The sequence below is a fragment of the Pseudonaja textilis genome, chromosome 2 (genome assembly GCF_049901715.1).
Source record: "Pseudonaja textilis isolate UNSWEBS1 chromosome 2, rPseTex1.2, whole genome shotgun sequence".
NCBI classification, from domain to species: domain Eukaryota; kingdom Metazoa; phylum Chordata; class Lepidosauria; order Squamata; family Elapidae; genus Pseudonaja; species Pseudonaja textilis.
In genome coordinates this window covers 59,466,518-59,492,182 of record NC_141991.1, presented here as the reverse complement: position 1 = coordinate 59,492,182, position 25,665 = coordinate 59,466,518, and the positions used below count along the sequence as shown (strand labels likewise).

Here is a 25,665-nt window from a genome sequence, read left to right as displayed (position 1 = left end):
CAAGAAGTATATATTAAAAAGCAACATGAACAATTGTTGATACAGCCAAAATTAGGGAAAATATTTACTTCCTTGACACAATGCAAGAAAAGAGGAGTGGTTTTATACATTAAAGATATTATCCCAGCGAAATTGATTTATACTGATGACGACGGAAGAATACTAATGGTGGAAATAATGGACAATAATACAAAAACACTCCTGATTGCAATCTATGCCCCGAATGACAATCAAGAAGAATTGTATAGAAAATTACATATGAAAATAATTGAATTGGACTATGCTAATATAGTTATGATGGGAGATTTTAATGGAATTGTAGACAATAAACTGGATTATACAGCACAGAAAACAATAAAGCAAAACAGAAAGACCCTCCCTAAATCTTTTTTTAAAATGGTAGATGAAATAAACTTAAAAGATACATGGAGGGAAAGAAATGCTAAAACAAAACAATACACCTTCTACTCATATAGACATTTATCATGGTCCAGAATAGATATGATATGGATATTAAAAGAATTGTTAACTAATTAACTAATATTCAAGAAATAAATATTGAAACAAGTACTTGGGCAGATCACAATCCAATGACAATTAAATGGAAAGGACAAAGAAGAAGATCTAGATGGATGTTAAATAATACTATTTTAAAGGAAAAAGACTTCACACAGTGGATAGAGAAAGAACTGCCTTTTTTCTTTAGAGAAAACAAAAAAGAAGATACATCAATCCAGAACATACGGGATACAATGAAGGCATATGAAAAAGAAGAACTAGCACAGAAAATTAGAGGTGCTAAACAGAACTATTTTGAAGATGCAAATAAACCACGTAGATGGTTAGTATATAAATTGAGAAAGGAGAAAGAATCAAGGAAAATATTGCACTTAATAGACAACCAAGGCCAAGTTTGCGATGGTAGTAAAGAGAAGAAGGAAATCATATGAGACTATTATGGGAAACTATGCACACAAGAGAATATTGATGAGGAAAGAGTTAAACAGTATTTACAGAATGCTAATCTACCCCAGATACCTAAAGAGATTGAAACAATGTTAAAAAGCAATATAACCATGATGGAGTTAACTGAAGCACTCAAGAAGCAAAATAATGGAAAGGCACCAGGCCCAGATGGACTTCCGGCAGAATTTTACAAAACATTACAAGAATCGTTGAACCTTCCATTGCTAGAAGGTACGAATGAAGTTATGTTAAAGAAGAGGATACCTAAATCATGGTCAGAAGCTTATATTACACTTGTTCCAAAAGATGAGGCCGATCCATTACAAATTAAGAACTATAGACCTATTTCCTTACTAAACGCAGATTATAAAATTTTTGCTTCAATATTGGCAGAAAGACTTAAAAAATACTTAAACAATTTTATCCATCCTGATCGAAATGGATTTCTGCCAAAGAGACAAATTAAAGACAATATGAGAGTAATTTTGGACACTTTGGAATACTATGAGACACATCCTGAAAAACAAATGGCTTTGATATTTTTAGATGCACAGAATGCATTTGATAATGTGAATTGGTGATTTATGTTATTACAGCTGGAATAGATGGGCTTTGCTAAAAAAAATTATTCAAGCAATAGTAGCTATATATCATAAGCAAAGGGCAAAGGTAATGATAGAGGGAGAACTGACAGACTCTCGATATAAGAAAAGGAACAAGACAAGGGTGCCCACTATTACTTCTGTTGTTTGTGTTAACATTGGAAGTGCTAAATAGAAATATTAGAAATGAAAAGAATATAAAAGGGTTGAAAATTAAAAAGGAAGAATTTAAATTGCAAGCATTTGCAGATGATCTGGTTTTCATTTTAGAAGACCCACTAGAAACAGCATCAAAATTGATAGAAAAGATAGAGACATATGGAAAGGTGGCTGGTTTGAAAATAAATAAAGATAAGACAAAGATCCTGACAAAGAATATATTATCAAGACAAAAGGAAGAACTGGCAGATCTATTGAAAATCCAGGTCACGAATAAGATCAAGTACTTGGGGATACATTTGACAGCAAGATGTAGTACACTAAAAGAGAATGATTATATCAAACTTAAGCAGCAGAAACCGCTAGATTTGGTGAAATGGGAAAATTTACAACTGTCATTAATAGGGAGAATATCAACAATCAAGATGAATATATTACCCAGAATTTTATATTTGTTCCAAACAATTCCAATTAGGCTTGGAAAAGATTACTTTGAAGATTTAAATAAAATTGTGTTGAAATATATATGGCAAGGTAAGAAAGCGAGAATAAAGTTAAAACTTTTGTAAGATGCTAGAATAAGAGGAGGATTTGGTTTGCCTAATTGGGAGTTGTATTACCAAGCTACAAATCTGATGTGGACTAAGGAATGGATAACATTAAGAAATACTAGATTGTTGACATTAGAAGGACATGATCTGTTGTTGGGGTGGCATGATTTTTTATGGTATAAAGGAACTAAAACACAGGGGTATTTTAGAAGAAATTATATACGGGAGTCTCTGTGGTTAAACTGGGAGAAGATTAAAAGACAATGTTATTTGAAAATTCCAGTCTGGCTATTGACTATTAGAAGCATTTTCTTATCCTATAATATACAAAAAGGAACAAACAGTTAGATATGGTGAAATATTGAATGAAAAGGGTGAACTTAAATCTATACAAAAACTAGAGAAACAAGGTATAAAGATGAATTGGTTTTCATATGCGCAAATACATTCAAGGTATAATATTCTAAAACAGAAGGTTTCTATGATAAACTGACTGATTTAGATAAGATTTTGACAGGTACTGATGAAAAGGTGATTAAAAAATTGTATGGATATTTATTAGAAATTAAACTAGAAGAACAAGTTAAAGAAACTATGATTGCTTGGGGGAAGAATTTTGGATATGGGATTGATCCAGAGAAATGGCAAAAATTGTGGTCTCAAAATTATAAAATGACAATGTCAACAGCATATAAAGACAATTTGTATAAGATGTTTTACAGGTGGCATTTCCCCCCCACAAGAATACCAAGAATGTTCAAGAACAAATCCAAAAAATGTTGGAAATGTCATCAGACACCTGGCTCATATTACCATATGTGGTGGACAGGTGCGGATGCTAAAAAATATTGGACTAAAATCCACACGTGGTTTGAAAAAATGACAAAAAAGCACATAGATTTGAAACCAGAGATATTTTTATTGGGAATTTTACCTGAAATTTATAGTTAAGAGTTGAAATACCTGATTGTAAATGTATTAACAGCGGCTAGGATTTTATTTGCTAAAAACTGGAAAAATGAGAAAACACCATCACAGGTGGAAATCATTAAGAAAATATTGGAATGTGCTGAAATGAGTAGATTGACATTTAAAATTAGAGAACAAGATGATAAACAATTTTATAAAATTTGGGATCTATTCTATCAATGGTTAGACATAAAATATAGTAATGAAATATGTAGATTCTTAGAAAATAATAAATATATAAAGATGCATTCTTTTCTTATTATATCTACAAAATGATTTTAGGATAGATTTGGGATGATAATATGAACCGTCATAAAACAAATTAAGTAAAATATGATTATTTCGTAAAACATGAATGAATAAAAGTATAGTCAAATGATTGATTAATAATGATATTAATGTATTTAATATTTGATTGAAAATACGAGAGAATATACAATGTAACTGTAATTGAAGACTACGAAATGGAAGCACAAAACAATTTGTAAACCAACCGGCACACTGTATGTATATATATGGAAGATGGCTTGATGTTTTTGTTTTGTTTGTTTATGTTTGTTTTAAAAACCAATAAAAATTTAAAAAAAGAAAGAAAGGCAGCAAATGGAATTACTCAACTCTGGTGAAACGGTAGCACTTTGGATCCATCATAAAGGACCAGTTACTATGCACAATGGATATCCTTACTCAGTTCTGCTGGAATTCAAATCTAGCAAGGCAAACTAGACTCTATGGTGAGTAAGTCTAGCAAAGAAAACTATTACCAGTACCAGCTTAATCTGCCAGATCCCTGTCTGCGTTTAAGTGAAATAGATACTCATGGATGCATGAATGTATGGGTGAGTGTAACTTTTAGTTCAGAAAATAATCACTTGTGAACCTGCATTTGTTTCAATCTGTACTGAGTTTTTGGATGAATATAAACATAAGAAGCATCATATTTCCAATCCTCAGTATGACACATACAAACATCATATTTCCCCAGCTGCACAATCTTTTGCAGAAATTATTGAGAATTAAAATATCCAATATCCATTTGGATACAATTCACTGATTTTTAAAAAATACGGCTTCTGGTACATTTTGTGAGATATACAGTTTGTATATCTATAATGACTTCCAATAAGCATAAAGCAGAATTTTTCTTTGACCTCTGATATTATAAATCAATTTTTACATGTGTTTCTATTCTGCTTTCCCTTTTCTAGTCTTTCTCACTTTAATTATTAAAACTTAATTTAAGCTCTTAAATTTTATTGAAGAAAATCAGTTGAGACAGAATTACAACATATGGGGTGCCCTTGTATAACAATTATGGGAAAGCCAAGCTAATTATGAAAGCATCCGAGATACTATTGAATAGAGACTGCTACTTTCTTTCACAAGTGGCAATTTCTCTCCTTAGAAATTAGAAGAGAACTGAAAACAATCTTTTTTCCATCTTCCTATCAAAATTAAGAATAGCTTGAAGGGAGGGAAGATAGAAACTGGGCAAAGAATGAAACTAGAAAATCAGCAATTACTCCTATTGATGAAATAGAACCATAATTTATATATTTGCTCATGCTGTACAGTGCTTCAAATTCAAGGCCAAAAAGTGTTTGAAGAACACACAGGGGCATTCACCTAACAGCTATCTGCAACACCTTAAAATAGCTTCATACATTCCTAGGTTTCTATGGCTCTTCTCTCTAGTTGCTGTGTAATTCCAAGAAAACTATTGTTTACTGTAAGAAATTGCAGACGTGCTATTTATTTCTCTACCTGCTCCAAAGTACCTTTTGTCTGTCTGTCTGTCTGTCTGTCTTTCTATCCTAATCTAATCTAATCTAATCTAATCTAATCTAATCTAATCTAATCTAATCTATCCTATCCTATTCCATCCATCCATTTATTTAGTACAGGTAGTCCTCAACTTACGACAATTGAAACCAAAATTTATGTTGCTAAGTGAGAAATTTGTTAAGTGAGTTTTGCTCCATTTTAAGACTTTTCTTGCCACATTTGTTAAGTGAATCACTGCAGTTGTTCAGTTAGTAACACAGTTGTTAACTGAATCTGGCTTCCCCATCGCCTTTGCTTGTCAGAAAGTTGCAAAAAGGGAATCACATGACTCTGGGACACTGCAACCATCATAAATATGAGTCAATTGTCAAGCACCCTAATATAAATCACATGATCACAGGGATGCTACAATGGTCATAAGTGTGAAAAATGGCCATGTCACTATTTTCAGTGCTGTTGTAACTTTGAATGGTCACTAAACAAACTGCTGTAAGTCGAGGACTACCTGTATGAGTACTTTTTGTATAAGAAGAAAAGTGAGATTCTATGTACTTACGCCCAAGAGATCTGAAGCACCAGGTGTTAGGACATCAGAATAAAATCCACGTTCTTTCACCACTGAATATTTCTTATTGAATGGTCTGCAGGAAGCATCCACTGGAGTTGAGCTGGTTCCTGGAGTAGAGTCTGCTCTTTGGCTATTGGGATATGGGGGATATGGACTTCTTCCCAAAGAGTTTGTCAGTTCCTTCTTGGCTTTATCCATCTTGCTTTTGGATTCCCCAACACTGAGGCACATTTTTACATCATACACAACAAAAAAATTGCTATGAGTATTTCTACTGTTAAAAGCAATATTTAACAACTTTAAATATTATTTAAAGTTATTATTTAAATATTTAAGATAAACAGCTAATCTACATTTTTTTTTAAATAAAGTTTTATTTGGGTTTTCACACACAAAATACAAGTAAAACATCTTTTTTGAAAATAGCATGGTCCTGGGTTGAACTTTTTTATACAGACACAAAACTCAATTTCATTTTCCTTTTTTTATTCTATTCCATATCTTATACTATTTTACATTTTCTATATAGTTTTTCCCCTCTTTTAATTTTCTCAATTTTATTTTGATTATCTCATCTCAATTCAAATCATTATATTTATGCTTTTGTCTGTTCTGTTTCAATTTCATATTATCTTTTCTCATTAAACAAATTTTCTCCTGTAGTTACTAATTGGAGTATGACACCTTTAGATCTTTAATTACATCCATTCAACTCTTATTTAAACTTCAATATATACCTTAAGTTTATGGCCTTCAATATAATACATAATACATAACTTCCAATCGAATTCTGCTTGGCACATTCTTATAATACACACTATATTCTTTAAAAAAAAAAGAAATATTGTAAATATATGTAATTATAAACCCTCATTCTATTCCAGTTCAGTTCTATCATTAATCATTAAAACCACAAGATCTTTAACACTTCTTTTCAATTAAATATCATACTTCGTTAAAAACACATATAATCTCCATAATTAATTTTTCCCTTATTTCTCTTCACATATGTTTTATAAATCATTAAATATACCTTTTGTTACATTTATTTATTAACAAGCATTTCACTGAATTACGATAGCTATTTTATCAGACATTTTAATCATACATTGTTTCATATTTTCTAAAATTATTTCTGTTTCTAATATAACCATACTATCTTTATCTTTGCAGAATCCCTTTTTCCATTAGGTTTTCACCCATTATCTCTAAATAGACCCTGTTTCTCTATATTTTGCTTCTGTCCTTTATAACTTCTTTTCCTTTCTTTGTTCCTTCTCATCTTCGCCCTTCCCTTTTTACTCCCTTGTCTCTCTAGTTCTAATTCTCTCTTCTGCATTTCCCTCTTCTATTGCTTTCTGATTTTATACTTATTTTTCACTCTATTTGGGGCGGGAGTTCTTTTTCCCAATCTTAAACTTTCCATTCTCTTTCCCCCCTTTCCTTTTTTCCCCCCATCTAAGATTACTTGTTCATTAAAGATGGCTTCTTCTTTGTCGCAATCTTCTTGTTCTGCAGGCATTTCTTGTTGTTTCTCATAATTCCAAATCTCCATTTCTAAAAACTGAAATACGAAGCCAAAAGAACCTCTCCCTTCTTGTGCATCTTCTTTGTACTTTTTAAGTTCCATTTTCAGTTCTTCTAAAAGTGGAGCCATTTTATAAAGTTTTAAACAACCACCTGATTGATTTTAGTCATTCAAAACAATAACCAAGAATCCAGAAATCAAGTAATCCAGATAGTCCCGAGTTATATCTTCTTATTTCTTTTTCGTCTTTCTCTTCTTGAAGTTTTTGTTGCGATATTTCAGTTAGAATGTATCTTTTGGAAGTCTTGTTGAGATTTTGCTGTAAGTTCTTTTTTAATTCCAGGCAGTCTCCTCCCTTCCAGATCCTGCCCTTTTATTCTTTTTTTCCAATTTCTTGCTTAAATCTCTTAGCTGTCAGTATAGGAAAAGGAGAAAACCAAATCTTTTCCCTTTTCTCTCTCCTTCACAGCTTAAAAATCTTCTTAGGGAATAATGTTATTGTTTTTTAACAGTTTCAATTCCAGTGTACCTTATTTGTTGCTTTTGCTGTTTGACCGGGTCAACCAAAACTTTCTCTTCTTATCTTCCTCCTGCACATTCTTTTCCAGTCGAGTTCTTCTTTGTGGTGGCCATTTCTGACCACCGCTGCAACCACCTTCGGGAAAGGGAGTAATGGTCAGCTGGGGAGGAGAGATGCGGGTCTCCTCAACCCTGCTGGCAGTCTCCCCCCTCTTCACCACCTCTAAGGATGGCTTAGCCCCAAAACCAGCTGGCTCGGGGCGCTCCAGCGGCGAGCACGGATTGAAGCCTCGCAGAGATGAGGTTTCATTCTGTCGCTGAAGAAGCTCAAACCGGAAGTCCTGGCTAATCTACATTTTATAAACCATGGTCAGTGTTTAATTTGTGCAGAGAGCGACTTGTGGAATTGGTCTCTTGGAAGCCAAAACTAAGAACTGAAACTCCCCACAACGTTCCAGGTTGATGGGATCAGTTTTAATTAAACTTCGATAATAAAGGCACACATTTGATGTGGTGGCAGAGAGATGGAGTCCTCACCTCTTAATCAGGAGGCTGTGAGTTTGATCCTAGATAGAGGCAGATATTTCTCTCTCTAGGCCAGTGATGGCAAACCTTTTTGTTGTGCTGTGCTGAAAGCATGCATGTGCTGGCACCCACAATTCAATGCACCCTGCGTCCCCTGTGCATGCGTGTGCAACACCTACATCTCCCCCTTACCTGTACTGCAAATGTTCATGCCTCAAAGCTGATTTTTGGCCCTTTTGAGGCCGTTTTCACCCTCCCGGAGGCTCGAGAAAAGCCTCTGCAGCCTTTGGAGGCTGAAAAATGGGCCTTCTGGAAATACCGGAAGTACCTGTTTTCAGCCTCCAGAGGGCTTTTGGAGTCTGGGAGAGGCTGTTTTCACCCTCCTGGAGGCTCAAGGAAAGCCTCTGGAGCCTCAGGATGCTGAAAACGGGCCCATTTCAGCACTTTCAGTATTTCCAGAAGGCCCATTTTTTGGCCTCCCGAGGCTGCAGAGGCTTCCCTTAAGCTTCTAGGAGGGTGAAAATGGCCTCAAGCAGGCCAAAAATCAGCTGGGGGGCACGCACATGTGCAGTGCAGGTAAGTTTGGCTGGGGCTCGCGTGCCTGCACAAATGGCTCTGCGTGCCACCTATGGCACGCGTGCCATAGGTTCGCCATCACGGCTCTAGGCACAATGAGAATTTATCTGCTGAACAAAGTTCTGCATTAGCAACAGGAAGGGCATCCAGCCAGCAAACACTCAGCTCCATTCAGTTACTCAGACTCTATCCCACAAGGGATTATGGGGTTGTTAAAAGGAGATGATTATTTCAGTGGATTCTTTCCTGGAAAAAGGGTGTCTAAAACAAAACTACAGGAAAAAAAACCCAAAAGAAAAAATAAGCTGCAGTTATATATATAATTTTGTTACATACATTAACATGAAAATGTAACAAATTCATTATGTAGACACTTAACTTGAATGAAAAGGAGACTATAGTGCTTACCGGTATTTGCAGTATTGCAGTAGTAGTAAATAAATGTGTCTACAAGAACAGACGTGATGCACTGAGTATAGATAATGCAAATGGTATATACATCTATGGGACTGCAGGAACTTCCTTTGATAAATCATTAAATGTATGTATTAATTAATATCTATATTCAACATTATACATCCAGGAACTCAAGATGTCATAAATAGTAATCCTTCTTTAATTTTTCAATCTCTTTTTAATAACTTTTTTAAACAACTCTTTTCTTTTTAACAAATCTCAAATCAAGTAAATCTTTACCATTGTCAGCCATTTTAGGTAAGCCAGGTCAGGAAACAGACTCCTCCAGAATGACTGGAAGTTTACTGATCTAAACTGTAGTAACAGAATGTCAAAAAACTGGTTTTGTTTCCCTTTATCCCCTTCCTACACCCCAGGGAAACATTTTGAGTTTCTATTTAGTGTTTTCTTATGCTTTTGTATCAGTCACAATATAGTTATATATTATATTATATATGTATGTATGTATGTATGTATGTATGTATGTATGTATGTATGTATGTATATACCTAGACTTACATACTTGTACCTGTGAAAATCTACAAAAACATATATATATACATACACATACACACACGCACACATACACAGATATGGGGTGTGCATAAGCACACCAACATGCCTACCGTCCCTGTCCTATTGTTTCTTTTTTTTCTTATTCGTATCCATTTCATGTATTCATAACCATGTTTATACTTATACCTGTTATCTAACAGTTGCTTAAATTTTGAAAAAATAGTCTACTCATATCTTTGGGTTTCCGCAATGATGGTCATTGACTAGCACAGTCCTGGGAATTAAGTTGGATTTAAAGACAGTAATTAGTCTAAAGTCATTTCATGGTGATGGATGGAGTAGAACTTGTATTTCCTGACTCCTAGTCTAACATCTTAATCATTACACTGCAGTAGATCTCCTTCAGGTTCCCTGTACAACCACACTTTTCTTTGTCTGTTTATAATGAAATAAAAACCACCATGCTGTAAGCAAATCTTTACCATCCTCTTTATAAGAATCTTCCTTGCGTTCAAAACTGCATAGGCTCCATAGGAATTTCTTACAAAGTGAAAATTGTTATTAGTTAAAAAAATTACTGCTTTGTTTAAGTGTCCAGTTCACCACAGAAAAATAAAGGTAAACCAAAATTATAGAGAACACCAAAGGGACTAGAAGGTGGAGTTCAGCTTGTTTGGATAATCCCTATACTTTATACTTAATGTTAGGGTTCCAAATAACAACCCCAATGGAATCAAAACTCCAAGGCAGACATCCTCCTCAAAGCACAGATTTATTAGGCATGTCATATTGGCACATCTGGGGAAACCCAAATCTAAAATCCCTCAGGTTTCCACTTAGTAAAAAGTTACAATTTTCCTCCTCCTGCCCCTTCAGACCATCACATGGCCCAATCAGGTCACAGTCCAAAGTTCATCCACAGTCACACCCCACTTCTTCAAACCTGGTGGGAATGTCCTTGGTTCTCAGAGGAAAAGAATTTTATTTTGGTTGCAAGGCCCAGGTTATCTCTACCTCCCCTCTCCTGTTCCCACAGCTCGCCCAGCCACCATTGTGGCAGTCCTGAAGACGCCAAGGAAAATAGCTCCAGGGTTGACACTTGATTCAACTTAGAAAACTGATGTCTATTCATCTACACCTAGAATCATACCTGACTTACTAGGTGTTGAGGTAATTCCCCGTTAGGAGAATGAGCGCATACAGGGAGACGTATTTGAGAGTAGTGTTTGAATAATACACACACAGTACACAGATACACTGTACAGTAAATGTAAGTTTTTACTTCCAGAAAGTTTAAGCAAAGTTCAAAATAGGCAGCCCAAAATCATACACAGGTAAGATCAGTCAGTTTTCAACTCAGGGATAATCCAATAACAAAGTCCAGTATATCAGACTTACATCAAATCCATGAATAGCAGTCAATTAGAAGAAACGGCAAAACTCTCCAACAGAAAGAAACAGAAATACACTCACCCTTTCTTCTGAGATTAAGACTAAGACAAACCAGGTTTCTGGCTCCATCTTATGGCCGTTTGAGAAACCACACCTAATTGCTCTTAAAGAGACAGTATTAAAATGTCTATCCTGGTTTATATATTGTCCAACCCAAATCACTGTTAGGTGACTTATATTCCTAACATTAGGCTAACCTCAAAAAGGACGAAGAGTCAAACCTGATCATCCCAAAGGTGGATGGATAGACATGACATCATCTATCTCCAATCTACAACATAGTCCTTTCAGCAGTTCCAAAAAGGCTCCACACCCATTTGTACTACTCAGGTGACTCTGGGGACACAAATAAACCCCGAAGTGGCCTCAACAACTCTAAAAGAATGCAAGTGACCAGCTGTCTGCAAGGAATATAAATCTTTCAATTCCAAACTATCCAGTCAGAGCTGAAGAAGCTTCTTGGATGAGAAATGCCAGGGATGAAGATTAGCCTGGAAAGTAACAAGAAAAATGCATATATAAATGTGTAATAAATAATAATGAAGAAATAAAGAAAAAAAGGAAGTCCTGGAAAAAGTAATGACAAACCACTCCTATAATACTGCCAAGGAAATAGCATGGACATTTCCTAGAAATTAAGCATGAGCTAGGCTTTATCTACAATTATTCTTATAGTCTACGTGACAGCCTTCTTTCATTTCAGTCATCATTCATAAAAACATGTAGTTAAAAAACTATGTCTTAAGAGATTTGCCCCAATGATAGTTTTCAGTAATTAAGCATTTTATGATTGTGGCAGCTATTTTTTATGAGAAGATGTTCTGCACTAGCCATTATGTAGGACTGCCCATGGTTGCTTTCAAAATTTAAATTCTTCTGACCTACGACACAATATTGCCTATTCTAATATATTCTACCACTTTCTATTTTGCCTAGCTCAGTTTCTAATAGCCCTCTGAGATCTTTTTAATTGCTTCTACTCTTTGTGCTTTTTAAAATAGAGATGGTAGGGACTGAATCATGGATCTGAATGAAAATGATAAGATCTAGTCTTGCCATTAAAAAAAATCTTCAGCATTCTGTGTAGAAGGGGTAGGGGGAGATTAAAAGCCTACTTTTGGTGTTGGTTAACTAAGACTTACAAAATGACCCAAAATGTTATATCAGAAATATTAATAGAGATCTTTGAAAAATGGAGCCAGAAATTAGTAACTATATTATCAATAGTGTCAGCAATGATATCTGATTTATATGAACAGATCATGTCCAAAAGATGTTAACGAGAAAATAACAGATATGGAACAAATTTTGTTTGACAAGGCAGAGAAAGTACTCAAGGTGCAACTACAAATGACAGATCAAGAAAATTATTTAGAAAAGTATGCTTTATTGGATATACACACACACACAAAAAAAACTGAAGTTTTAAAGACTAAAGGGGAAATACAGATGAAATGTTTTCTTATTAGATCTAAAGAAGTGGATTGAAGAAGTCTGAGTAATAGGATAAAGACGAACTGAAGACAAAACCAAATCCTACAATACTTCAATGGACCAAAGATTAAGACTTAGAAGTAAAAGGAAAGAATATAAAGCTGATTTATTCAGTCATAGTTAAAATGACACTTTTTTTTTTTTTTGCAAAGTACTGGCAACTCTTTACCGACTTTTTGCTGAAGACAAAAAATGTTTATTGGATTTGTTTATAAAAGGATGAGATGTGGGATGAAGATATATTTGTAACCTTATAGGGGTGAAAGATTACTAAATTTGTTTATATTTCTGCAATGAAAATTGGAAATCATCTATGTACTTTTCTTTTTCTTCATAATATCCTTTCTGTTCTTTTTTACTCACATTTTTTTTCTTACTATTCTTTTTTAAGTTTAATTTCTATTAGTTTTTATTACTGCAATCAAAATCCTTGATAAAATTATATACTAAAATTTAATTTATATCTACCATTCGGTTCAACATTCACTTAATTTAAGAGATCTTTTTAAAGCTCTTGTCACATTGGGAATTTCTCATTACAATATTCTGGAGCACATTCTGCCCCTTCTGAATATGCGTGATGATACTGCACCTACATACATGAGGGATGAAGCTTTATATTTGAACTTTTAGAACCAATGGATACTGTGGCCTAATACTGTATGATTTTACAAAGAACACTGTGACCAGATTGCGATTTTATGAACAAATATGGGTTTTTTTGTTGTTTCCTAGTAGTTAGATATTTTCTTTGATATAAAGAGGAAAACCTTCCAAAACAACCCTACTTTTGTCTTCACTATAAAGCTTGCATCTAGGAATGACTATAGCCCATTAATTTTCCCCACTCCAGCAAGTTTCAGTTATACTCACTATACCTATTTTGTTCAAAATCCAATTTACAAGCTGGTAGCACTAACACACAAATACCAGTATGTCACATATTTTTCACATTTTAGCATGAACCTTTTTCACAGCATTTTTTAACATTTATTTGATTTGTCAATCACTTACAAGATACAGGTGTAAGAATAAACGTAGTTTTGAATACATGAGATGGATACTTATAAGAAAAATAAAAAGAAACAATAGGACAGGGACGGTAAGCACGATTGGTGCGCTTATACAGGCCTCTTAGGAAGGGGGTGAGATCAATAGTAGACAGTCTAAGGTTAAAGTTTTAGGGGTTTGGGGAAGAAACCACAGAGTCAGGTAGAGTATTCCAAACATTGACCAATCTCATGCTGAAGTCGTATTTTCTGCAGTCAAGTTTGGTGCGGTTAACCTTGAATTTGTATCTATTGTGTGCTCTTGTATTGCTTTGATTAAAGCTGAAGTATTCATTTGCAGGTAGGACATTGCAATGTATGATTTTATATACTATATTTAGATCAGACTGAAGGCGGCATAGTTCTAGGTTTTCTAGGTCTAGAGTTTCAAGTCTGGTGGCATAAGGTATTCTGCAATGAGTAGAGGAGTGGAGAACTCTTCTTGTGAAATATTTCTGGACTTTCTCAATTGTGTTAATATCAGATACATAATGTGGGTTCCAGACTGATGAGCTGTATTTGAGTATTGGTCTAGGAAATGTTTTGTATTCTCTAGTTAGTAGTGTAATATAACCAGAGAAGAAGCTACGTAGAATTAGATTAACAACTCTTAATGCCTTTTTGGCTATGTAGTTACAGTGGGCTTTAGCACTTCGGTCATTTGAGATGAGTACTCCAGGGTCCTTGACAAAGTTTGGATCCTTTTATCTCCCTTTCATCTCCCGATTGACACAATCACTCATTAACCTACTTCTAGCACTGGTCTCTGATAGTATGAAATATCTGTACCGTCCTGAACCAAATGCTGTCTAGCAGCTGTCAGTATTTCCTTAAGAATTCGTTTAAAAATTACTCTGCCAGTTTTTTGGCACCAGGAAATGTTTCCAACTTCAGTTTGAGTAGATGTCTTTTCTATAAGTTTCACTTGTGCTAAAATATTCTCCAGTGCCCAATCAATCTATACAGTATTCCTCTGCCTGATGTTGCTATATTAGCCAAAGGCTGAGATCCCTAAACTCTGCTTGTCTAGTTGGCCCTACTCATCAAAAAAGTAGCTTTTTTTCAAATGCCATCTTGGCAATCTTGGATGTCATCTGCTATCTAGCAAACTAAATTTGGTTTCCAGGGTTTGATAACTACATTTCTCTATATAATTGGTGCTAATATGACCACAGCCCAGTACTTTTTCTAAACATCTCACAATACCTGCAACTTTTGCACCAGATGGGCAAGTCACCTTGCAATGTATATTCCCATCACAAATCCTGAATGAATGAATCACCTGCAAACTTAAGGTCTTTCACTTTCTTCCCCAGTGAAGCACCACAGTATGAGGAGTTTTTAGAACCATAGATGTGACTCAGTCAAGCTTTCAAAGTTCTCTTACTATAATCTATAACAATAAAATATAGTTCCAGTCAGACTTGTGTAGTCTCCTGATCTGTCATGTCTTACAGGGCTGACCAATGTGGGTTCATCACTGAATGACTGTGTCCTTCCTATAGGAATGGCTTTGTTATTTTTAAAAGAGGTCCTTCTCCAAGACCCTTGTTCTCCTTGAGTGGAAAGGAGCTGCTATCTTGGAACTGTGACAAAGTTATTGCATTCTAGAAGTTTTTGTCAACATGCATCTCAGGCTGTCAAAGCATCTCCAATTCAACTTTTTTTGTTTCAAGGGAAAGGACTTGTTCACTGCTAGCTAGAAGATAACTGTACTGAGCATAAGCTCACAATTTGTGTCCATCAAGCAGACAACTTACTATGATATGCAATACAGTGAAAGCATCTTATCCCCTGATATCTTTCTGCCTTCATATAATTTCAATTTCATTGTACACAAGTTGTGCATTGACCATAAATGTTTGATTTGATAATATAGATATTGTTGGTAACTTTATATTTTTGTTCTTTAGGAACTAAAAGATAATATCTATGCTATACTTTTACAGACCTTGAAGCTTTAGCTTCCTTGATCAGTTAACCTCTCTTAGATGCTTAGTTTCTGAAGATAAGTGGTCGGTGTACTCCATTCCTTTTCTCCTCTCCAATTAACCCTTGCAAAACTCTCTTCTAATATGAGCTCCTGTTCATTCACTCCACCATGATGCCCAACTGTTAACAGAATAAGTTGGAAGGGACTTTGGAGGTTTTTAATCCAATCCCCTGCACAAGCAGGAAACCCTATATCATTTCAGGCAAATGGTTGTCCAATCTCTTCATAAAAACCTCCAGTGTTTGAACATCTTCAATTTGCATTGAGAGTGATCTGCTGGCTAGTAAATATTGAGGAAAGAATGGGATAATTTGGTCTATTAAATGCTATATATGATTCCTAAGAAAAAGTGGGATAAAAATATAAATGAGAAAGAAGATGGATGACCAAAATTTACTTGATCATAGTCAATGACTTAAGTTGAATACAATTTTAAGACAATCTAACTACTATATTTGCTATAACTACTATTTGCTAACTACTATTTGCTAACTACTATATTCACTGTATTAGATTACTGCAGAAAAGATTAGCATGGTCCTCGTATAAGGATGATGTACAAATTTAAGGATGAAGTTTCAATACATCATACTGTAAATGAGAAAATTCTTTAGATAAATAGTTTCTGAAACAACATAATCTTTGACAATTGGCTACGTGTTGAGTAATTGGTATCAACAAGACAGGCACAGCTCATATATACAATACCTGTTGACTAGATTTGTATATATTTGGCAGAATGTAGTTTATTTGTGTGTGGCTTAACATATAAGATGTACCCAGCTATTTCACTTTATAACATAGATTTTGGCTTTGAATATTTTTCAGAATAAAGCACAGTAAGTTTATTTTAATAAGTTAATTGTGGTTTATTTACAAATGATGGATTTTGAACAAATAACATGTATGATTAATATAGCATGTACATTCCATAGTGTGGTTTAATTCAACCTTGTTCTATGCAGTATCCTAATAAACAAAAAGGTGTTAACAAGGCTTACAAGCACATTATTTAAAATGCTGAAATGTTTATCCAATATGCTTTAATAGCAACTAACCAGAATTAGATTCTCCTTTCAATGCCAATATGTCACAATGCATTAAATGATTGACCATGAATAATAATTATATTTTAAGTAAACAATATTGTAATTCAAAAGAAAACAAATTGATTGTTCCAATAGCACCGATAAGCTTTTCCATATAAACTGTACGATGTTAAAATAAAATTTGTGTTTAAGGTCTTTACAGTATCACATAACTGAAACATTTCATTTCTGCTTCTTTGGCAATTAAAATAAATGAAGAAACTTACTGCAGAATTCTTTTTGTTTAGTTCTCTAATAGCTGTTCCCCCACCCCTTGGGTGATTTCATTTCAATTTCTATTCAACTGCCAAGTAAAATACAAGTACAAGCAATTATTATCAGCCTGAGTATCCAAGCTAGATAAAGATGCTTATGTAAATGATGGTATTAATTAAATGCTGCCTTCAGCGTTCTGGCAAGAGGCTAATGCAGCCTTTTGTTTTGCAACACTTTGCCCCCAGAGCTATTCCTTGTATGCCCAACCTAACCTCTCGCAGCAAGATCTTTCCCGATTGGATACAGCTATCACACATGAATGGTTGTGCCATAGTGGGATGGCATCAGCAAATAAGGGTTGGTGACCAGTGACTGAGCAGATGTTGTATTATAATTACGAAGGTGAAAAGGCAATAAAAAGAAATAAAAACACGAGCAAAATCTACATACCTTAGAGGAGTCAAGCTAATCTGCTCTATGTATGCTCAGCAAGTTCCATATTTAGGCTAAAAGTTATCTTCATGTAAGGAAAAATAAATAAAATTACAATGTTGTGTTGGAAAAGAGGTAATATATTCTATTGCTATTCTTTTATGTTTCAGAAAAATAACTCTGAACACTCATCTGTTACAGAAAGGAAAAGAATAAGGCCTTTATAGATCTGGGAGAAAAATGATAGGATACTCATGAAATGGCAGGCCATTGTTATGAGAAATCACATCTTCCTTTGTTTCTATTTTTTTCTTATACTTTGCTGAATAAATAATCTAGAACAGAAGAATGATCAACCAGGACAATAGCAAAATGAATGTGAAAATATAACATTTAAAAAAAAAATTACAAGAGGGGGGGACTATCTCATTCATCTGTAGCAATGCCTCAGGTAATCTATGACACTTCCCATTCCATCCTATATCCATTATCACAAGTTAAACTACCAGATATAATGGATGGAAATAATACTGTTCCCAGCACAAAATTCTGAAACTGGAAAGAATATCAGGAAGAAAGAAACATGGATTTAATTTAAAAAAAACAATTATGCATTCCCTCACTACATACTCATTACTCAGAAAAAAACCTTTTCCATTTCATTTTTAAAATAAATGTTTCCCAAACTTGTATTAGTGAAGTATGTTTGCTTTCTGAATTAGAACTGGAAATACACTTCAACCTTCTGTCTAAAAATACATATTTTAGGCCATTTAAGAATAAGCACTATCTAAGACTCAACCCTATGAAGAAGGTGCCTGATATTAAATCAAATCACTGATCCATCTAATATTGCCTTGACTGTAGCATTCAGATAAGGGTTTCTGAGCCTAGCTCAGATTGACCTAAGGACTTTTTGCATGCAAATAGGTGCCCATATTCTTCCTAAATGTTTCTGCTTAAATTACTGTTTTAAGCATGCCACCTGCTTAGAAAATTGGCCTGGAGCAATGGTTTATTCAGAGATTGAGTGAATAACTTCTTCCCATTCACTGGGCCAGTATTCAGTCTGGCAGTTACTGTTAAAATCAATTCAGTCTAATGCAGAGTAAATATCAAAATGTGAAGAGGATAAGCAGATAGATAGAAGCTGTGATATCTGGCTGAGAAGTAAAAGACATTTTGAAATGGCAGTCCTGACTCCTGCATGATATGTGAATTACTGCTTTTTGTTCCTATTGGAAGTCAACTCTGTAGCCTAATGACAATACTGCCAATATCAAAACAATTTGCTATATCAATGCTGATCTAATCATACGTGAAGAAAATAGGGCAATTTTATTTAGGAAATTCTCCATTATCCATCAGAACTTTGTGTTGGTGAATGTGAGTGTCTACTAGAGGTAAATTTTCAAGTTTGTTATTTTTGTACAGGTAAAAATGATGTAGCCTGAAAGATATACTGATCCACATAAAGTGGACTGTGCTGATCCTGTATGCAAGACTACAAACAGAACAACTTGCATCTAAAAAGCAAATCATATTTTACTACATGATGCCTGCTTCAGATTAGGTTTAGAAATACAAGGTATGTAAAAAATATGCTGATAAGCTCTAAAATGAACAAAAAAAAGAATAGCAGGGTTTTTTTTTAGCATTCACTACAGAACATAGAAGGTGGAGGGAGGAATTATAACTCAATTTTAAATCATCCAGTTGCCATGAAGAAAGTTCAACAGGTGTGAAAAACCCTTCTGCCTAAGACTCTGGTGAACTAATTTCAGCTTAAAGAAAACATGAGACTAAAAGGACCTGTTCACCAGTGGTGGGATTCAAATTTTTTTACTACTGGTTCTGTGGGTGTCGCTTGGTGGGTGTGGTGTAGCTTGGTGGGACGTGGCAGGGGAAGGATATTGCAAAATCCCCATTCCCTCCCCACTCCTGGGGGAAGGTTACTGCAAAATTCCATTTCCTCCCCACCCCACTAACCTGCTTTCCAGCTCCGTTCTCCTGTGCAGGGCAACCAAAGAAGACCCAGCCAATCAGCTGGGACTCGGGAGGCAGAGAATAGATGGGGGCGGGGCTAGTCAGAGGTGGTATTTGCCGGTTCTTCAAACTACTCAAAATTTCCACTACCGGTTCTCCAGAACTGGTCAGAACCTGAATACCACCTCTGCTGTTCACTAATCCAAAATTGTGATTAGCCGTGAGAGTCCTGGCTGCAGAGGAAATGGTGGTGTTCAATAAAGTAGGAGTGTCTCTGGACATTATATCGTTCTTGGTACTGATTTGTGTGGTTTCTCTATATATTGCTTTCTTTGATGGTATGAGTTATGGTTTTGTAGATGGTAAGAGAGGCTGATTGTTCCCTTGAAGTCATTCCTGGACTTCACCATTCTGGACAATTTTTATACAGTTTCCTGCCTTTTTTTTGTGGTTGAGAAGGTGATGGCTCTGCTACTCCAGAGGATCCTGGATGAAGTACATTATCTGGACCCTTTTCAGTCAGGATTCAGGCCCTGATACACAACAAAATTGCCCTCTTGTATGATCTCTAGGAGGAGTGGGAGGGAGATTGTGCATCCATCCTTGCCCTTTTTATCCTCTCATGGCTTTCGATACCATTGACCATGGTATCCTTTTTGACCAATAGGGAATTTTGATGGGTGACACAGTCTTGTTCTGGTTCACCTCCTTTCTTCGAGGTGACTGACAAAATTTCCACCAGTCACTTGCAAAAGGCAACACTGCTTGGATCCTCACATATACTATGCTGGTACATTATGACATCCTAGCTCGTGGAACAAACTCAAATGTGTATGAGGACAGCACTTCAAAAATTCACTCAAGTGTACCAGATGGCCTTTTAGGCTATTGCCTATGTTTAAAGCACGCAGGTGATCCCACTGCCCTTATTCTTGGCAGTAGCCTGTACACTACTGTCCCTGGTGAGTGAGGCAATCATAACAACCTCAACATCATCCTTCCTCTAGACGACTTCATAAAAGCATTTGAACCAGCAAACCTTATTCCATCCCTGGAAGCCTTGCAGAGACACTATCAAATCCTCCTTCCATTTCAGATTTGCTATGGACATTTTAACCTTCTTAAAAGCACAAGTGGAAGTGGCTCAGCATGGCTCACTTAGTGGGTTCATTTATTAATAGTTAAGACTATGATCCAGATAAAATTTGGCCCAATTTGCCATTATCCTACAAATATTCTCAGATTCTTTCCAAGAACTTTCCTGGGTCTCCTCCTACTGTTGCCCCTCTTTTGTGCCTGCCTTTCTTTAGGTTAGCCTTAGCTCCCACTAGTACCATTAATAAACAATTTGTACCTTAGTGTTTCTGATCTCCATTATTAAATGTTTGGAGAAATTTTTCATACAAGTGTCATGGGCAAAAAGATTGTCACCACTTTCCAAAGTCACTGGAGTCAGGCAATGTAAAAAATTAATTCATGAATGAATAATAAGGGAATAATAAATGTTGTAATATTGTGGGATACTCACAAATCTATTCAAATCAGAATAAAAAAAGTATCTGATGCTGTGGCATCTCTAAGGAGGTATCAACTATACTAGCCCTTGACTGCTAGAAGTTTCCTGTGAACATGGAATATAAGCAGGGGTGGGATTCAAATTTCTTAACAACCAGTTCTGTGGGTGTAGCCTAATTTGTGGGTGTGGCTTGGTGGTCATGTAACTGGCTGGGCATGGCTTGTATGTAAATATTATAAATATTTATGTAAATATTGATTTTTTTTTATTTAAAAAGGGCAACTGTTACCCAAAATCAGACAGAGCAGGCAGGCAGATTGAGTTGCTCACAGAATCACAGAATCACTTAGAGATCTGTGTTTCTGCCATCTGCTACCTGAGTCTGCCCTGAATAATAGAAGCTTCAGTCCTAGAAGGTTCAGCTCTGTTTTTAGATTAGCTAGAAAGCAAGAAATCTAAATCTCCCAACATAGCAGAACAACTGATGGTTGGGGGAAAAAAAAGGAAAAATAGCAACTTAGCAGGCAAGTTTGATGGCGCCCATGCCAGGTAAAAAGTGAGTGGGCAGGGCGGGCCAGCCAGTGGCACGATTTGCCAGTTCTCCGGCAGGTAAAATCCCACCCCTGGTGAGAGTGCGTTTTGTGCGTGTGTGTAGACCATTTCCTAAAAACCTCACCTGTGCCATCCGGACAGCCGACAAGCATTGCACGTGGATGCGCAGCATTGGAAAATCCTCTTCTTTCCTGCTTTTCCAACCCCAGCTGTGCTGCGCAAAGCAGCTGAGGTTGAAAAAGCAGGAAATAAAGGACAGCCAAGAGCCCAGCCGGGCAGCTGGGCAAGCAGAGCAGCAGACACCGAACCGGTATCACCCCACCCCTGAATACAAATGTAATCAATAAGTGCTTTATTAATAAGATGAATTGTTTAATGAAACAGAATATCACATCTATTTCTTTCTCTAAAGACTTCCCCATTATCTTCATTTACTCTTTTGCTTCAGCTTGTTTTCTTTTGCTACTAAAAGTTAAATCCTTGAAGAATGAGTTTCCTACAGAGAATGTTGTTTTTATGAGCTGTTTAATCTTGGGTCCATATCTATTTTCACACAGCATGACAGATTGTTATCAGCTAAGATGATCCATGGACTCTTGATGAATCATGATTAGACTCTTTTATGCCTGTTGAACTGCTACCATGGAACATTAATGTAAACTGACCTACTGTGTCTGCCTTGATGTGCCAGCAGTGTTCCCTTGAGGTCATAGGAAAGGCCAAAAAAACTGCACTAACTCTTCATCTCTGAAAACTTAAGCTTTATGCCTGTTCTACTGAGAAGGATGCTCAAGGGACATAAGTACCATCTATACCCTTCTTCATGAACAACTTGCATGACAATTCGATTTGTATGAAAAAAAAAATCCATAAAGGAATCACAAATCCTTTTCAAATTCAATTTTTTTCTTCCTTCCAATCTATTCTATCAGCATTAGCTGCTTTTATAAAACTATGTCTATTTAGTCTCTGATGCTAAATGCGGTGAATATTTACTGAGAAATGTAGCCAACTTGGAAACACACAATTTTTGTCTCACTGGACTACTCTCATTAATAGCACCTCCATATCTTTTTATTCCCTGTACATTCAGTGCTATTAAACATTTTCTGCCTATAACTGAATATTATCCCAGTAGATTGGGCAAATCAGACTTGTGTGTGTTTGCTAAAGACATGCTCTTTGTTTTAGCTATATTAATTACTTGGCCAGTAAAAAGTAGCAAAACTGCTTTTGTCTGCATTCCACTGCTTTGTTTTATTTGAACCCGGCTCTGAAATCAAACAAGCTTTTAGATGACAAAAGGCTTCAAGGAGTGGAGAACAGAAAAGAGTCGCTCTTGGTCCTATGAATTCTATTAAAGGTTAGAATCAAGACTTCCATTAGCAAACACATATAAATCTGATTCACTGGTGATGACAATCTTGCCTTATTTTATGCTTTAAATGTACATGTCGTGTATATGTTTATATTCAGAATAAACTGCTCTAAAGTGACACCCGCAGTGAGAAAGGAAACAACAAGAAATACACGGTAGTTGACTGGTAAGTAGTTCTGCCTGGAACGGAAACAACATATGCCATTCAAGGCCAGCTGTATGGAGGAAGCCAGAAAAAACTATGAACTTGAATGTTTTGCTGCTGTGCATCTGATACAACCCCTGGCACTGAAATTCTGTCAGCTCATAAAAATCTATTCATCAAAACAAATTCCTCCTCAGTATCCTGATAAAATCTGTCCATTTGTCAGATGCATAGGAGGAACCACCCATGTTTATTTTTTACAACTATAAATTCATTTGCCAGTGACTTGGAGAGACATAATAGAGATAGGACAAAATGGGAAGCAGAAATTGTATGCGGGTTAAGTTTTCCCAGTCATGGACTGGTGAGTAATAATCTCTCTCAATAGTGGGGAATCATCTTAAGAACTAATTGTTCCCCCCACTTTCTATAGAATGGATGACTAACTAATTGTTGGTTCTTTCTTGTTATAAAAGGGTATAAGATGCTGAGCTTTCAGCCAGTTAATGGGGTGTTATTGTACTAAACATTAGTTTTGGATCTCTATAAAATTTAGTTGTTATGCTTCTAAAATTCTAGGCCAGTGTTTCCTCTTGCCAAGGAACGAAGTTTTGAATTTGCCAACTAGCTCTCTTACTTTAAGAAAAGGAAGAGAAAGAAAAATTATCATTTCCCTGTCAGCAACTAGGGTGAAAACAGATTATATACCACACAGATATTCTATATTCCCCAAGGATTTGCAATATACTTCATAGATCTGGAAACCAAAATATAGGAATCTATAAAACACTAAACAAGACACATGTTTTATACTCAATCTAAACTTGCAATGTCTTGTTTGATTCTTTCATTCCCTTAGAATTAAACCTACAATAATGTGGGAGAAGAGCAAAGTTTTAAAATAATAAGTCAAGTTGTTTTTCAAACCCAAATGCCTGGATGTTTATACTCTTGAAAAACATGCAATATTACTGACCTTATTAATTAATAGTCAAGAGATAAATACAGTATATTGTTGAAATAAATGAACAAATATCTCAAAGGTGCTTTTTTCAAAAGGCAACTAGATTGTTTTTTTTCCCTTGAGAAAGAAGAAAATGTTTCACTTCTCATCCAAGAATAATGGTGGGGAGATGGATAATACTGACAGTTGAGACTGGATGGTGTGAGGGGGATGGAAGGATGGGTTCTGATAAGATGGTGTAGGATGGAAGGAATGGAAGGATGCATAGAAATAGAATCCTTCTTTCACACACCCTTACCATCCTATCCGACCCATCCAGCTGGATTTTTATCCAGCTATCAAGTCCTTCCTGAAGTCCTGGGATAGCCAGATATTATAGCTTAATGTGGTAAAGTTATCATTGCAGGATGTAAGCTGTTCAAACTAAAGCTGCCTTGACTGATGGTTATTAAATTTTATGTTCATATTATTCCCCTTGGTTGGCCAAACATCTAAATATACCACAAACCTCCCACATAACTAACAAAAGAATCTTTAAATTTAAAGAAAAAAAAAGAAAAGATTAGTTACAAAAGCTTCCCTAACAAACTAAGAAAAAGTATATATTATCAATATATAGTTATATTTTATCAATAGTCACTGGTTTATTAATATGTATCATATACTACTATGTAATGATTAATAACAAATATAAAATGTCACAAAATCTGATATCCTAACTAATACCCCATACTAGCTCATCGATCCTGTTGCTGAGTGCATTATCAAGATACACCATCAGCTCCACAATATCTTAAAATTCATGTTCTGGATATGCATAGAATATTCTATATTAGCATTGTTTAATAATACTAAGATAAAATGAAATGTGGAAATGCTGATACAACATAAACCTCAATAAGTGCTACAATAAATAACTACAATTTAAGTTTCTTAGTCAAAGCCAGAATCCACACTGGAAACATTAAACATCGCCATGCTATATTCTTCCTATTCACTGGCACAAGCTTTTGATCTATTGGTTTTTCTTTGATGTAATATTTCAACTAAGTATAAAAACTATAAATTGTTTAATGAGGTTCAAAATGACTCAATTGTTATTGCAAGGAAAGAAAATTTTTTTAGATTCAGTTGTGAGTAACTAAAAAGGTTAAAGGACAGCAACAAATTGGTGTTTTTGTTTGCTAATGCATCCTTAATGCATCCTTTGCTTTTCTCAGGAATAAGCAAAATGTGTCTGACTTTAGAAAAGGCACTTTGTGCCTTGAAGTTCAAATCCTGAAAAACACAGCGCATTGTTTTTGTACATCTTTTCCAAAATCTTGCCTTTAAACATACAGATGAAATATTTTATAGATTTTATTTATATACTAGTATGATATACAATGCTGATTGTACTTGGTTTGGACTCTGCTTTTCACATCAGTTTCAGAATGATTTCAAGTGCCTCCTACTACCACTAGTAGTGGTAAAGCATATGGAAAGTATAAAAAAGAGTTTGAGCTGGTTTTGAATTTGATCACCCCCTTTTAGTTTTCAAAGATGGAAGATACAGCCATGACGGGTATAGATTGTATTAGGAGCTGATGTCTAAAAAACTAGATGGTGCAACAAGACCCAAGTTGTTACTGTTGCAATCCCTTCCACACTTTTCTGCCTATCAAATTACCACTGTGTTGT

At 35.4% G+C, this 25,665-nt stretch overlaps 1 protein-coding gene across 2 annotated transcripts in view; it reads right to left on the bottom strand.

Annotated features, from left to right (window-relative positions):
- The window catches only part of DNAH1 (dynein axonemal heavy chain 1), a 199,825-nt gene that overhangs the window by 152,136 nt on the left and 22,024 nt on the right, over window positions 1-25,665 (bottom strand). The window contains exons 1-2 of one of the 2 annotated variants that reach the window (XM_087924015.1): window positions 17,463-17,530; window positions 5,589-5,820 (exon numbers count right to left, since the gene is read on the bottom strand). In XM_087924015.1, the coding sequence (XP_087780141.1) occupies window positions 5,589-5,798 (210 nt within the window). In that variant the 5' untranslated portion in view covers window positions 5,799-5,820; window positions 17,463-17,530. Of the gene's footprint in view, window positions 1-5,588; window positions 5,821-17,462; window positions 17,531-25,665 lie in introns of those variants that run through there. The other variant, XM_087924016.1, reaches the window with a different exon arrangement.